This window comes from Sciurus carolinensis, chromosome 13, assembly GCF_902686445.1.
Source record: "Sciurus carolinensis chromosome 13, mSciCar1.2, whole genome shotgun sequence".
In the NCBI taxonomy this organism is placed as follows: Eukaryota; Metazoa; Chordata; class Mammalia; order Rodentia; family Sciuridae; genus Sciurus; species Sciurus carolinensis.
In genome coordinates, this window is record NC_062225.1 from 74,021,263 (window position 1) to 74,035,416 (window position 14,154).

Below are 14,154 nucleotides of genomic sequence, written 5' to 3' on the forward strand. Positions count from 1 at the left end.
TCCACAAGCTGCAGCCCAAAGAATAACGAGGGCAGTGGCATCACACCTCCTTCAAGCCAGGGAGCAAGTGGCATATGTGGGTACACAGACATGCATGTGGCCCTTGACTTCAAAACACTGTGCTCTCTGCCACTGGTCACCAGCCCTAGCTTTGCAGCACTGGAAAGGAATTGGAAAGGGGCCCTCTTAGGACCTGGGTAGCCCCAAGGGATGGGGAAGAAAGAAGAGTTGTCAGATGCAGGGGCTGGAAATGCGTCAGGAGAACACATGCTCAAACATGTCCAGACGTCCCCACAGGGTCTCCTTTCTGTGCCTGTATTCACGTGCTCTTTTCTCTTCAGCCTAGAGCCTTGCGCTGGACTAGGAAGGGTCGGGTGGGGTCTGTGTGTTCCAGTGCCCTGCCTTGCAGTGTGGGCTCTAGATCAGGCTCACCTCTCTGTTGGATGCCACAGGCTCTCCTGACCACCACAGACAACATCCTAGACGTGAACCTCAGCTCTCTGTGGACCCAGGCCCAGGCCCAGAAGCCCACGGTGGGTTCACATTTCTTGCTGGCTGTGGAGACTCTAGTACGCAGCCTGTCCCCAAAAGATCAGCCCTTCTCCTTCAACTCGTCCAATGTGCTGCTGCAGAGTCAGTTCTTCGAACCCACATTTCCTGAGTACCGAATAACCTTCTCCACTCAGCCTCCTCTGTGGGCAGAGATCCCCAGTTATTCACTGGCCCCACTGGTCCATAATGGAACCAACATCAGTATTACTAGTCTGGCACTACAAAGATTGGACCACCTTCTACCCTCGAACTATGGACAAGGGCTTGGGGACTCGTTCTCTGCCACTGCTGGTCTGGTCCTCGTCATCTCCATCATGGCAGGTGGCCAGGCTTTCACCCAGGCAGAGGTCATCATGGACTTTGGGGACATAGATGGTTCCCTGACAGATGGTTCCCTGCACTGTGTCTTCTGGGACTACAATCTCTTTGGGGGAAAAGGGGGCTGGTCAGGTGAAGGATGCCGGGCAGACGCCGCCATTGCTAGCCCTGCCACTTGGTGCATTTGCCAGCACCTCACTGCCTTCTCCATCCTCATGTCCCGACACACTGTTCCAGAAAATCCTGTCCTGGAACTGCTGAGTCAGGTGGGCTTGGGGAGTTCTGTATTGGCACTGCTTGTGTGCTTGGGCGTGTACCGGCTGGTGTGGAGAGTCGTGGTGCGGAACAAAGTTGCCTTCTTCCGCCATGCCGCCCTGTTCAACATGGTGATCAGCTTGCTGGCTGCAGACACCATCTTCCTGGGAGCCTCATTCCTTTCTCCTGGTCACCTCAGCCCACTCTGCCTGGCTACTGCCTTTCTGACTCATTTTTTCTTCCTGGCCACCTTTTTTTGGATGCTGGCCCAGGCCCTGGTGTTGGCCCACCAGCTACTTTTTGTCTTCCATCAGCTCTCCAAGCACCGAGTTCTCTCCCTGATGGTGATCGTTGGCTACCTGTGCCCACTGGTGTTTGCAGGTGTCACCCTGGGCCTTTACCTGCCTCAAGGGCAGTACCTGAGGGAGGGGACATGCTGGCTAGATGGAAAGGGAGGGGCATTCTACACCTTCGTGGGGCCAGTGCTGGCCATCGTTGGTGTCAATGGGCTGGTACTGGCCACGGCTGTGCTGAAGTTGCTGAGACCTTCGCTGTCAGAGGGGCCCCCAGTGGAGAAGCGTCAAGCTCTTCTGGGGGTGATCAAAGCTCTGCTCATTCTCACACCCATCTTTGGCCTCACCTGGGGGTTGGGCTTGGCCACTCTGCTAGAGGAAGTCTCCATAGTCCCTCATTACATCTTCACTGCTCTCAACAGCTTCCAGGTAGGTGGTTGAGGGGTGGCTGCACTTGTTGCCCTTTTAGATGGTTTAAGTCAGGCGAGACTCTTTTCACCGAAGCAGCATGGTAGAGCAGAAGAAACAGGTTCTGGAATTTAAGAAGGCTTATGTATAGACCACAGTTCCTCCACTGTGTAGCTGGACAACTTTGGACCAATAATATAACTCTGAGTGATGACCTTCTTATCTGTAAAATATCTGATTTCGCTAGAGAAGTCAGGCAATTGTTAGTACTCAGTCTTTTGATATATCCTTTGTAACCTTAAGCAGCTGAAATGGATCCCATGAACAAAACAGTGCTAATGTGCAGGAAAATCAAGATGGGAAGCTTCGGGATATGGATTGGACAAGGGGACAGAGGTTGAAGGAAGATAGGCGTGAACTGACTTGGGTGGAATCCCTCCTCTTTGATTAGCTTATCCCCATGTCTCTTTTCACAGGGTGTCTTCATCTTGTTGTTTGGTTGTCTCACAGATAAGAAGGTGAGTGTGCCTAGCTAACCCTCCTCATGATTGGCAGTGGGAAAGCTAGGACTTGGCTGGCATAACTGGGGTATTTACTTCTCCTGTAGGTACAAGAGGCTTTGCGCAAACACTTTTGCAGCAACCAACCCCCCAATTCCACCATCTCCCTGGTGAGTTGCTTGGTTCAAAGCCATAGCCTTCCCAGAGGAGAGGGGCACAGCTAGGAGCAGGGCAAAGACTAGGGTGGCTGTTAGAATGAGCAGGTTTCTAGAAAGGCACTGTGGTACATGCCTGTAATCCCAGTGACATGGGAGGCTGAGGCAGGAGGATTTCAAGTTCAAGACCAGCCTCAGCAACTCAGTGAGGCCCTCAATGACTAGGTAAGACCCTTCCCAAAATAAAAAAATAAAAAGGGCTGGGAATGTGGCTCAGTGGTTAAGTACCCCTAGTTCAATCCCCAGTACCAAAAATAAATAAATAAAAACAAATAAATAAATAAAATAGAATGAGCAGGTTTCAGGTTCAAGTTCTCCAGTCAGGGAGGGAGCAGGCCAACCAAAGCAGTCAGAATCAGATTCCGTTTCCTGAATATGATGCCTGATGACTCACTTTTCCCTGATTTCTCCCATCCAAAAATTTGCCTCAGCTTAGCATTTGAAGGGAAAAGACAGAATCAGTACACATGGGATCAAGGGAGTAGACAGCAAAGTTCCTGGGATTACTGCAGCCCAGCCAGGGTGGGAATGTCAAAATGCAGACCTCTTCAGAACAAGGTCTGACTATCATAATGGGCTTTTCCATCTCTTCCTAGGTCACAAATGAAACCTACATCATGGAACAAAGCAAAGGAAGAAGTGAAAATGCCAGGTGAGAACCAGCTTTCTTCATAGTAGTATGAGCAACGTGGAATGAGGACGGTGTAGCAAAGGGCCTCCTGGCAAAGTTCTTGGCAGCAGGCTTGTCTTCCTAGACCTACCCCAGCCTAAAGGGTGGAAAGCAGGCTCCTCCCTCAAGGGTGGTCATTCCTAGATGGGCCTCAGAGAGAAGGCATAGCACCAACCAAACTGGACGCAATTCCCTCTGAAAGTTCCTTTTCACAGTGCCAAGTTTAAAATTATCCTGAAAAACACTTGCCTTAAAGAAACTGCCACTGTGGGCTTGGTGGCCAGAGGGGAAGGCAGCCTGTCGAGGTTGAGCAAGTGTCCTGTCACCAGGCTTGAGCTTTAGGGTGAGCCCACTGACAGGGCAGATGCTCTAGGGTAACCACACATGGACCCAGGTTCTTGTGAGAAAGTTCTGGGTATTTGCTGGAATCCACCAAATGGGACCCCTCCCACCCTGAGCTCAGCCCTTGGGAAAAGCAGGTTTTGATTTCCCTCAGTCACACTCATTTCTCATAGCCACCAGTCTCCGCCCTAAGGCATCCAAACAAGAATAGTATGAAAAATTAGCTAAAGTCACCTAGTGACCTAATGAAAAAGCCTGCAAAAATAATCAAGATATCAAAGTTCAAAATAATTGCAAGTAAAACTGTCTCAACCAGCTTTTAACTAACCAATAGGGCATGTTGCAGATATAATGGATAAAAATGGTTTGAACTTTCAGTGATTTCTTTTTTGATTATTTCTTTGACAGTCATGAAGAATGACTGATTGACAGGAATCTCTGATCTTCCAAACACTGAAGATGAAGCGCAGAATTATGTTTGTTTTTTTAAGGTCTAAGAAAAGGTGAAGTTAATTGGTCCCTTTCTTTAACCTTTAAAAAAATCAATATAAAATATAAATTTTAGGGACATATGCATGTAACAGGTAAGCTCTGATAGGAGCGTGTTTGAAAGAATTCATTATAAACATGCTTAAGAGGAAAGGTACCACCGACTGGTAAGACTTGAGGAGAAAAGATTACAAATGCTGACATTTAAAATTGACAGTATCAAGCTAAGACTAAATATAGAGAAGAGCTAGATTTAAGAAAAGCTTTCAGAGGACACCAAGACATCCAACTGAATTAACTTATTAAATTCATAAGAAGATAACAGGCTTCTGACAAAAAATCTAAACTAGATATATGAAAAAATTCTGATAAATCACTGGTCTGTTTTTAAGTATATAATATATGGATTTTTTTAAAAAATGTGATGGGAATACTTCCTGTTAAAATAAAAACAGATATGCTATATCACATGCCATTGAAAATATTTTTCTTATGAATACTCTATCTTTACTTAATGATTTGTATGCATATTTTAATTGTGAATAAACTGGCCCAACTATTTCTATAAATAGGTTCAATCCTGCTTTTGAATAGAAGATACTAACTTACCAGGGCCCTCGTGATATTATATGCCTCTTACTTGCTCTCTGTGGGAGGTTGGAGCTACCAAGACAGGCAAGACCCTGCCTGGCACTACAGATATGGCTACAAGGCTTACAAGTATAAGCCACCATGGTCAGCTCTTCACTTTTAAAATTATAGAAGTATTTTTGTTCGCTTTACTTTTTTGGTACTGGGGATTGAACCAGTTGCCTTTTACCACTGAGCTACATCCCTCTCCCTTTTTACTTTTTGTTTTGAGACAAGGTCCTAAGGCCCTCTCTAAATTGCTGAAGCTGGTCTCAAACTTGCCATCCTCCTGCCTCAGGCTCCGCAGTCACTAGGATTACAGATATATGCCACTGTGCCCAGCTACCAGTTCCCTTTAAAAAGAGCATAGACCTTTTCTTGAGTGTTCATCTTTAGAAAGATGTGTCTCCTATTCCTTCTCAAAGTGATTACACATAGTCTGCTGGTTAAAACTGATGTTCAGAACTGGTAAATGAAATAACATTAAAAAGCAAAATGGGCTGGGGTTGTGGCTCAGTGATAGAATACTTGCCTGGCATGTGTGAGGCACTGGCTTCTCAGCACCACATAAAAATAAATTGATTAAATAAAGGTTCATTGACAACTAAAAAAAAATTTTTTTTAAACAAACAAACAAAAAACCCACCAAAAAAACAGGACCAGGGCTGGGGTTGTGGCTCAGTGGTACAGTGCTCACCTAGCATGTGTCAGGTACTGAGTTTAATACTCAGCACCGCATATAAATAAATAAAGGTCCATCAACAACTAAAAAAAAAAAAAAAAATTGAAAAAAACCAGGATCATAAAAGAAGGCTCTGGAGACAAATATAAGAAAATGAATATTTAGCAGCAATTCCATTTCTAAAATGGCTTAAAGAGATTAGTGGACAAGAGAACAGGTAAATGTACAAATTATGATCAATACAAACATGCACTGAAAAGAAGAGATATCAAAATATCAACAGTGGATATCTCTACTTGATTTTTTCATTTTCTTCCTAGTCTCCATATTGTTTGAATTTTTTTACAGTTACCATTTTATTGTATATATTTAAGGTGCAGAACATGTTTTGACATACACATACATAGTGAAATGATGGCCAAAGTCAAGCTAATTAACATACCCATCATCTCATATAGTTACTTTTCTGTGTGGTAACAGCACCTAACATCTTTATTAACAAATTTCCAGGATATAATACAATATTATTAACTATAGTTCTCATGGTATACAGTAGATCTCTGGACTTATTCATTCTACAGAACTGCAACTGGCATGTAATTTTTTAAAAATATATATTTTTAGTTGTAGGTGAACTTAAGACCCCATTTTTTATTTTTATGCAGTGCTGAGGATCAAACCCTGGGCCTCACACATGCTAGGCGAGCATTCTACCACTGAGCCACAACCCCAGCCCTTGGCATGTATTTTCATACCAGGGAAAAACAACTTGGGGGAAAAGTTCTCCTGAACACTTTGCATATTTAAACATATAAACTCAACAAATAAAGTTGGAAACAAAATACCCCCTGCAATTTAGGTTTGTACAGAAAGCAGACACATTAGGGGTTCCTCAGGAAGTTTTGAACGCCCTTTTGGGGTTCTGCTTTGGGAAACAATTGTTTGATCACGGACAGGCCTTTAATTAGGGAAGGGAAAAGGGCTGCTAGCTGAGCTCATCGTAGCTATGAACATCACCAGTATTTCTAAATGTCTCTTTCACAGCAATGTATCTCCTTTAAGACTAGTAGCCCTACTCACTATTCTTGTCCTCCCTCCAACATCCTCCCAGTTGGTAATTGCTCTTCACTGAAAAACAGAGTATACCAGTTTAGAGACCCAAATAAGCCAGGGGCAGAGTACCTCGTAGCCATCCATTAACATTTGAGGGGACTGGGAACCGTGCCACTGCATGTCATGACACAAGAAATATCAGAATTTGAGAGGCCTGGCAAAAGTAAACAAAACTGAGAAGGGCTATGAGGAGACAAGAGACTGAGAAGAATTAGGGTTTTTTTCTCTGGAAAGATGGAAGCAAGGGCAGAAATGTTTTGTCTATTTTATTGGTTGCTGTAGCCTCCATGTCTAGAATAAGTGCCTAACACCTAGTAGGCACTCAATGCCTATTTATGAATGAACTATATAGACCATAGGAAGAGCATGAATGTTACTCAGAATCAGAGACCACAGAGAATCAAACAGCTGGGAGACAGAAGTGGACCTTTTCAAGTTTGAATGAGAAGGAAATAAAAAGCAGCACTCCAAAATAGCTACTTGGCAAAAGAGATAATCAAAGTTTTACATGAAAAGAGAGAAAGTTGGCGTCCCTAAGAAAAAAAATGAGGAGCCAGGTATGGTGGTGCACACCTATACTCCCAGTGACTTGGGAGGCTGAGGCAGGAGGATCACAAGTCACAGTCAGTCTTAGGAACTTAGCAAGGCCCTAAGCAACTTAGTCCCAAAATAATAAATAAAAAGGGTGGGGATGTGGCTCAGTGGTAAAGCAATTGCCCAGTATGTGCAAGGCAAGTTTGATCCCTAGCACTGTAAAGAAAACAAAAAAGCTATATCTCTGAGATATAGCTCAGAGATAGAGTGATGTTGGGTTCAACCCCCAGGACCCTCTGCCCCATGATTAACATAAGCAGTTTAAGATGTCTAAGAATGAACATCAGTTGGGCATTGTGGCACATGCCTGTGATCCCAGTAGTTTGGGAGGCTGAGGTAGGAGGATTGCAAGTTTGAGGCCAGTTTCAGCAACTTAGTGAGGCCCTAAGTAACTCAGAGAGACCTGTCTCAAAATAAAAAAATAAAAAGGGCTGGGGATGTGGCTCAATAGTTAAGCATCCCTGAGCTCAGTCCCCGAGACCAAAAACAAAAACAAAAACAAACAATAACAACAATAACAACAACGTACACCAATCTCTATGTAGATGGAAGCCAGGCCAAGCCACTTTAGTCAAGGATGATCCCTAGTAGTAGTCAAACTAATAAAATAATTGGGCTTGCTCTTTTGTGTACAGAATGCCTTAAACAAGTATATAAAGTTGGACGAACCCATGACACAACTTTAGCTAGAAGTTTACCAATACAGTGAAGCTGGCTGGGTGTTCCCCATGGAGTTTAGTCCCAATGCCCCCAACCCAGAGGCAACCTCAATTCTGAATATGTCTTCCTTTACCTTTTTAAAAAACTTTAAAATTGTGCAAAATTCTTAAACATTTTCAAGCTAATAGTTCAGTAAAATACATTCTCATTGTTCTTAAACCAATCCCAAGGACTATTGCCATCTTCTAAAATCAAAATCTTATATCGATGTAACAGCAACTCCCTACATTCCCTCCTTCCCTTCAGTGCCTAGCAACCACCATTGTACTTTCTATCTCTGTGAATCTACTTTAGATACCTTATATGAGTGGAATTATACAGTAATTGTCTTTTTGTGACCGGCTTATTTCACTTGGCCTGATGTCCTTGAGGTTCATCCAAAATTACCATCTTTTTAAGGCTACATAGTATTTCACCATAGCTGTTTGTCATATTTTGTTTATACATTTATCTGTCCATAGACATTTGGATTTCTTCCACCTTTTGGCTGTTGTGAATAATGTGACTGTGAATATGGGTATACAATATTTCTCCAAGATTCTGTTTTAAATTCATTTTTTTTTTTTTTTTAACTTGGGGATTGAACCCAGGGGTACTTAACCACTAAGTCACATTCCCAGATCCTTTTTAAAATTTGTTTAAATTTTATTTTGAGACAGGGTCTCACTAAGTTACTTTAGTGAGGGGCCTCACTAAATTGCTGAGGCTGGCTTTGAACTTGTGATCCTCCTGCCTCAGTCTTCAAATCGCCGGGATTATAGGCGTGCACCACCATGCACCAATTTGTATTTTCATCATTGTGTATAAAAAAAAGTCCCTACTTTTCCACATTTTTCACCAATTCTGTCTTGTTACATTTTTGCCAGTCTGGTGGGTATAATAGTATATTTCATTATGATCTTAATTTTCCTTGATTACTAATGAGCAACTTTTCATATTTATTCACCATTTTTATCACTTTCTAAAAAAAAAAGTGTGCTACTATATTTTGTCCATTGTTCTACTGCACTGTCTTTATTCTTGTTCTGTAGTAATTCTTTATATTCTGGATCCTTTATAAGAGGCATATACCTCTTTGCCCAATTGTGGCTTGTCTCTGCACCACCCTGCATTATATGAAGAATAAAAGTTCGTATTTCAAGCCAACCATTATGGCACATGCCTCTAACTTCAGCTACTCAGGAAGCTGAAGTAGAAAGATTACAAGTCCAAAGCCAGTCTGGGCAACTTAGTTAAGATCCTGATGTCAAAAAATAAAAAATAAAAATAAAAAGCAAAAAAGGGCTGGGGATGTAGCTCAGTAGTAGAGCACTTGCCTAACATACATGGTGCTCTAGATTTGATCCCCAGCACTGCAGAGTAAGTAAATAAGTACAAAAATAAAATGTGCCATGCTAATCTTGTGTTGTTCCAATTTTAGTATATGTGCTACCAAAGTGAGCACGCAAATATCTTTTTAAGAAGTTAGCACTAGGTCCCATGCCTAATGTCCCTGAACTATAGGTTGATTCTGATCACCAATAACTGTCACAGACGTAAGCAACATTTAAATGGCAACTAGTAGGCCTTTTGCTTCTTTTTGAAGCACTAGTCCATATGTTTATTTAGTAAAATGTAAATGTCAAAAATATGAGAGGGCTTACAGTAGTTGATCAAAATAAAAAACTTCTTTATACTTGATTTGAATTCTGGTAAACAGAAATATCTCCAAACAATGAGATAAATTTACTTCTATCAAGCAGTTGTGGGAGAAAAGGTATTATTTTAAAGCAGGACACTTTTTTTTTTTTTTTTTTTTTAAAGCAGGACACTTTTATTCTCTTATGGCTTACTGAAAGTTATAATTTACAAATGAGATATTAAAGGCAGAATCTGCCTCTAAGTCAAGAGAACCACCTTCTTTTCCCAATAAAAATAAGGCAAACAGTGCTCCAATATACTCTATACTTTATTGAGGCTGACCAATATGGTATTTATGTATCTCAACATTTACTTTAAAGGTTTTCAGTAATGTTTAGGTAATGAACTATTTTTCATAATTAGTTAATTTAGGCACAATGGTTTGTATTTTAGAGAAAATACTTATCTTTAGGACATAGGAAGAAGTATAATTTGCAAATGTTACAAAGATGATTCCAAATCTCAGATAACCTCTTTTCCAAACTGCAACCACTCATTTAGTAATTAATGACAATAGAGATTCAAAAACAACTGTTTAAACATATTTGTGTGATACTGTGGTAACTTAGAAATCCCTGAAAGAGCAGTAAGCTATGATTATTGAAAAACCTCAGAACACGGGCAAGGCTTAATTGCAAAGTACTTAACAGAAGGCCACAGATGTTTTCCTAAGAGGAACTAGGAACTACAGGTGTCACTTAGTAATGCATTGAAATGGCATTGCCCAGTGCAAGTGCTGCACAGAAACAGGTCTCCTCCTCAGGATCCATCACTTTGGATAAGCTTCCACTATCATAGCATGGCCCTGTAAAGGAAAAAAGTTCAATCAGAACAATGAAAGGTCATGAGTCCAGTCAGTACAGAGGCAGCAGATAACAGCGTTGTAAAAGGAAGGCTTGGAAGTTTGATCTTGACTCTGCCATTTAGCCACTGTGTGATCTTGGAAAAGTTGGTAGCCATTTGAACCTTGATTTCCTCTATGAGATGGGATTCATGCGGCCTAAAAATTTTCAAAAAGTTTTTGTAAACATTAAATTAGCATACAGTAGCTGGGCATAATGTTACATGCCTGTCATCCTAGAAATTCAGCAGGCTGAGGCAAGAGGATCACAAGTTCAAGGTGAGCCTGGACAACTTGGATCCTATCTCAAAAAGAAAAAGAAAAAAAAAAGAGAACTAAGGGTAGAGAGTCCCTCGGTTCAACTCCTAGTACAGTAAACAAACAAGATAGCATATAGTATGCAGATGCACACATATATTTACGTGTGGATGGACATAGAAATGTACCAGAATCTAGTACAATCTAATTCCTAATAGTGCTCTATAAATGGCAGCTATATTTTTTGTTTGTGATGCTAGGATTGAACCCAGTCAGGGTCCTGCACATGCTAGGCAAGCACCCTACCACTGAGCTGCACCCCAGCTCAAAGTTATGCAAAAATAAACACAATAAAGTGAAAGGTAACAAAAGCAAATTTCTAGATGAGAAAACTGAGGTTTTGAAAGATTAAATGACTCATACAAATCACAAAGCTATTAAGTAGCAAGGTCAGGATTTGAAACCAGGTCTAAATGATTCCAAAGCTTGGGCTCTTTCCTTCTTCACTAGTCTACACAGGTTAAAGAGATGGTCTGAGAGGCCACAAAGGGAAGAAGAAATGTCCCTTCTCCAGCACTGCACAGTGCTATGTACTAATATGCCTCTAGTTTAAAGTCTATCTGATAATCAGTCATTCTAACCTTTGGACTGCCAACAAACCAGTAAATGGCCTAATGGATCTCCTGGCTTCTAGGTTCAATTCAATCCCCAACAAATATTTACCAAGAAACTATTATTTACAAGGCACCAAGCTGAATACTGTGTGGGTTTAAACATTTGCTACAGTCTCCACTCTTAATCTAGTACACATGTACAGCAAAACAGTTAAGTAGTTTGACAACACATAAGCAAACAAGAGCAGGGATAGGAGAGTTTGACTGACTGGGGAATGGTCCTGGAAGGACTCAGGAATGTGGAATGCTCCTTCTCCAGCTTTTTTTTTTTTTTTTTTTTCTTTCCTATACTGAAGATTGAACCCAGTAGCATTTTACCACAGGGCTACACCACCAATGCTTTTTTTTTTTTTTTTTTAATTATTTTGAGACAGGTTTTCACTAAATTGCTCAAGCTGGCCTTGAACTTGTGATCCTCCTGCCTTAGCCTTCTGAACCGCTGAGATTACAGGTGTGCACAACTGCACCTGGCCTTCTCCAGTGTTATTTAAAATACACTGTTCAAGCTTCAGCTTGACCAGTGGGAGGACTGCCAATCCTCACTTTCTCTAGTGGACACCTGCAATGTCTGGAGATATTTCTGGTTGTTTCAACTGTGTGTGTGGATTTGGTAAGGATGAGGGAGGAGTTTAATACTACCAAAATCTAGTGGGTACCCATGGCACAGATCCCCACTGCAAAGAATTATCCCAGCCCAGAATGTTAGTGGTGCCAAAGCTGAGAAGCCCTGCTCTAGATTCTTCCTCTGATCTCCTAATGATGTTGGTGTTACTTGTTTGGCTCTTGATAAAAGAGTATCAGTTTAACATAGTTTCTCAGATGTATCGTCTCCTTATTCCTCACTACACTACAAATTTCTAAAAGAAAGATACTAGGGATAACTTTTTGTTCACATACAGAAGCATCTATTATTATTTATATTCTATGTGCTAGATAAAAGAACTGGTGAAGCCAGGTATGGTGGCTTATGCTTGTAATCCCAGAGATTCGGGAGGCTGAGGCAGGAGGATTCCAAATTCAAGACCAACCTCAGCTATTTAGTGAGGCCCTAAGCAACTTAGCAAGACCTTGTCTCAAAACAAAAAAAAATAAAAAGAGAAAAAGAGCTAAGGACGTGGTTCAGTGGCTCAGTGCCCCTGGTGCAAAATCCCTGATACAAAAAAAAAAAAAAAAAAAAAAAAAAAAGAAAGAAGATTGGGGAACGGACAAATCAAAGGACAGTGTCTTATGTAAACTGCACACTGTGCACAGTGCTACATATGACTTGTCTCCCTGGGGAAGCCTGGCACAGAGGGAGAAGAGGGAGGGCTCTAGTCCTAACCAACCAGGTTTTTCTGTAAATGAAGTCATACAGATTAAAAAACATTTCTGAAGTCCAAAATGTTCTAACTTATAAATAACTGAACTTATTTCCTTATTTCTGAGGAAAAGTCATAAATAACAAATTTTAAATGTAAAATGTTTTATTACTTTTAAATATGTTATTTATTTATCTGGATCAGTAACAAAGTTTCTGTAATCTGGAGGAAAATAATTACTCACATCAGGACAAAAAAAAAAAGGAAAAAGACAATGATCAGTTTTCCTTTTGTATTTTACTCCCAGAGTGAAATGCTACAGCAGGTAGGAAGTTGGGTATATAATGAGAGCAAGGTAGGAAAAAAAATCTGTGAGAATAATCGTTTCCTAGATGAACATCAACAAGTTTTCCAGAAGCACATTAATTCCTTGATTAAGGTATAATTCAGTTCTTTAGAAAGACAGTTTACCCTTTGGAAATATTTTATAGATAAGTACTCACACTGATTAGATAAATGAACAAAAGTTTATCATTAAAGAAGAAAATACATCAAGGTATCTATATCAATGGTGCCTAGGGAGGGAATTATAAGTGACCTAATTTTTTTCTGCATACTTTTTGCATTTTTCCCTAGTTTTAAAAATGAGCATATAAATAAACAAAACAAAGGTATTATGTCCATCTACAACTAAAACTATTTTTAAAAACTAGCATATAGTAATTTTTTAAACAAAAAAATGTAAACATTAACTTAGGGAAAAATCAGCTTGATTTAAACAGCATCTTTCTTTCAAAGTGTTATCAGAATTTTAGTTGTCACTCTCCCTCCTAATCACCTCCACTGGTGGCTGTCATCAGAAATACTGCTTTAAGAATACTTTAAACCAGGAGGGGAGGATAGAATACCATAAAGATATAGGGAAGATCAATACAGTAGAAGATCAAGAGGGAGAGAGGAGGGATGGGAAAGGGGAGAAAACAGAATGGATTTTTAAAAATCATGCCATGTACATACATAAATATACCACAGGGAATTTCACCTTTATGTATAAGCAGAAACAATCGAACAAAAAAAAAATAGATGAGTGAAAGGAAGATCAGGAGGGTAGAGAAAGGAGAATGGGGGGAGGGAGAAGGGGAAAGAGAGGGGAGGGAACATGAACTGAAATTGAATTCCATGAATGTATGAATTTGTCAAGATGAACCCACTACTATGTATAACTATAATGATCTTTTAAAAAAAGAACACTTCAAACTAAACTAATCAAGTATTCTTAGAATGAGCTTATTTTGTTTCTAAGAAAATGACTCTGGAAACCCCTATAAAGCTGCTGAAACATACCTGTCCTCCAGCTGCACAGGCAGCCACTAAGCCATACTGGCCTCCATCCTTCCGTAATCTGTTGGCAGCTGCCATGACCAACCGACAGCCAGTGGCTCCAAATGGGTGTCCCAGGGACAGTGATCCACCCCAGATATTAAACTTCTCCAAAGGAAGTAATCCAACCTGGCCCCCATAAAAATAAAGATAAAATAAAGGCAAGTTTACTTAAATTATGAAGTAAGCCAGGAAGTAACAGAGAGGGAAATAAGTAATGCTAGATATATCATAAATAATTT

General features: G+C 40.7%; 2 protein-coding genes across 3 annotated transcripts in view; one reads left to right on the top strand and one right to left on the bottom strand.

Moving 5' to 3' along the window:
* The window catches only part of Adgrf3 (adhesion G protein-coupled receptor F3), a 34,152-nt gene extending 29,692 nt beyond the window's left edge, over window positions 1-4,460 (top strand). For both annotated transcript variants that reach the window (XM_047522313.1, XM_047522312.1), the window contains exons 10-14: window positions 453-1,847; window positions 2,303-2,344; window positions 2,434-2,496; window positions 3,138-3,193; window positions 3,962-4,460. In XM_047522313.1, the coding sequence (XP_047378269.1) occupies window positions 453-1,847; window positions 2,303-2,344; window positions 2,434-2,496; window positions 3,138-3,193; window positions 3,962-3,974 (1,569 nt within the window). In that variant the 3' untranslated portion in view covers window positions 3,975-4,460. The remainder of the gene's footprint in view (window positions 1-452; window positions 1,848-2,302; window positions 2,345-2,433; window positions 2,497-3,137; window positions 3,194-3,961) is intronic.
* A 5,251-nt stretch (window positions 4,461-9,711) lies between these two features.
* Hadhb (hydroxyacyl-CoA dehydrogenase trifunctional multienzyme complex subunit beta) overlaps window positions 9,712-14,154 on the bottom strand; it is a 37,133-nt gene continuing 32,690 nt past the window's right edge. The window contains exons 15-16 of the mRNA XM_047523515.1: window positions 13,877-14,041; window positions 9,712-10,266 (exon numbers count right to left, since the gene is read on the bottom strand). Coding sequence (XP_047379471.1) covers window positions 10,231-10,266; window positions 13,877-14,041 — 201 coding nt within the window. The 3' untranslated portion in view covers window positions 9,712-10,230. The remainder of the gene's footprint in view (window positions 10,267-13,876; window positions 14,042-14,154) is intronic.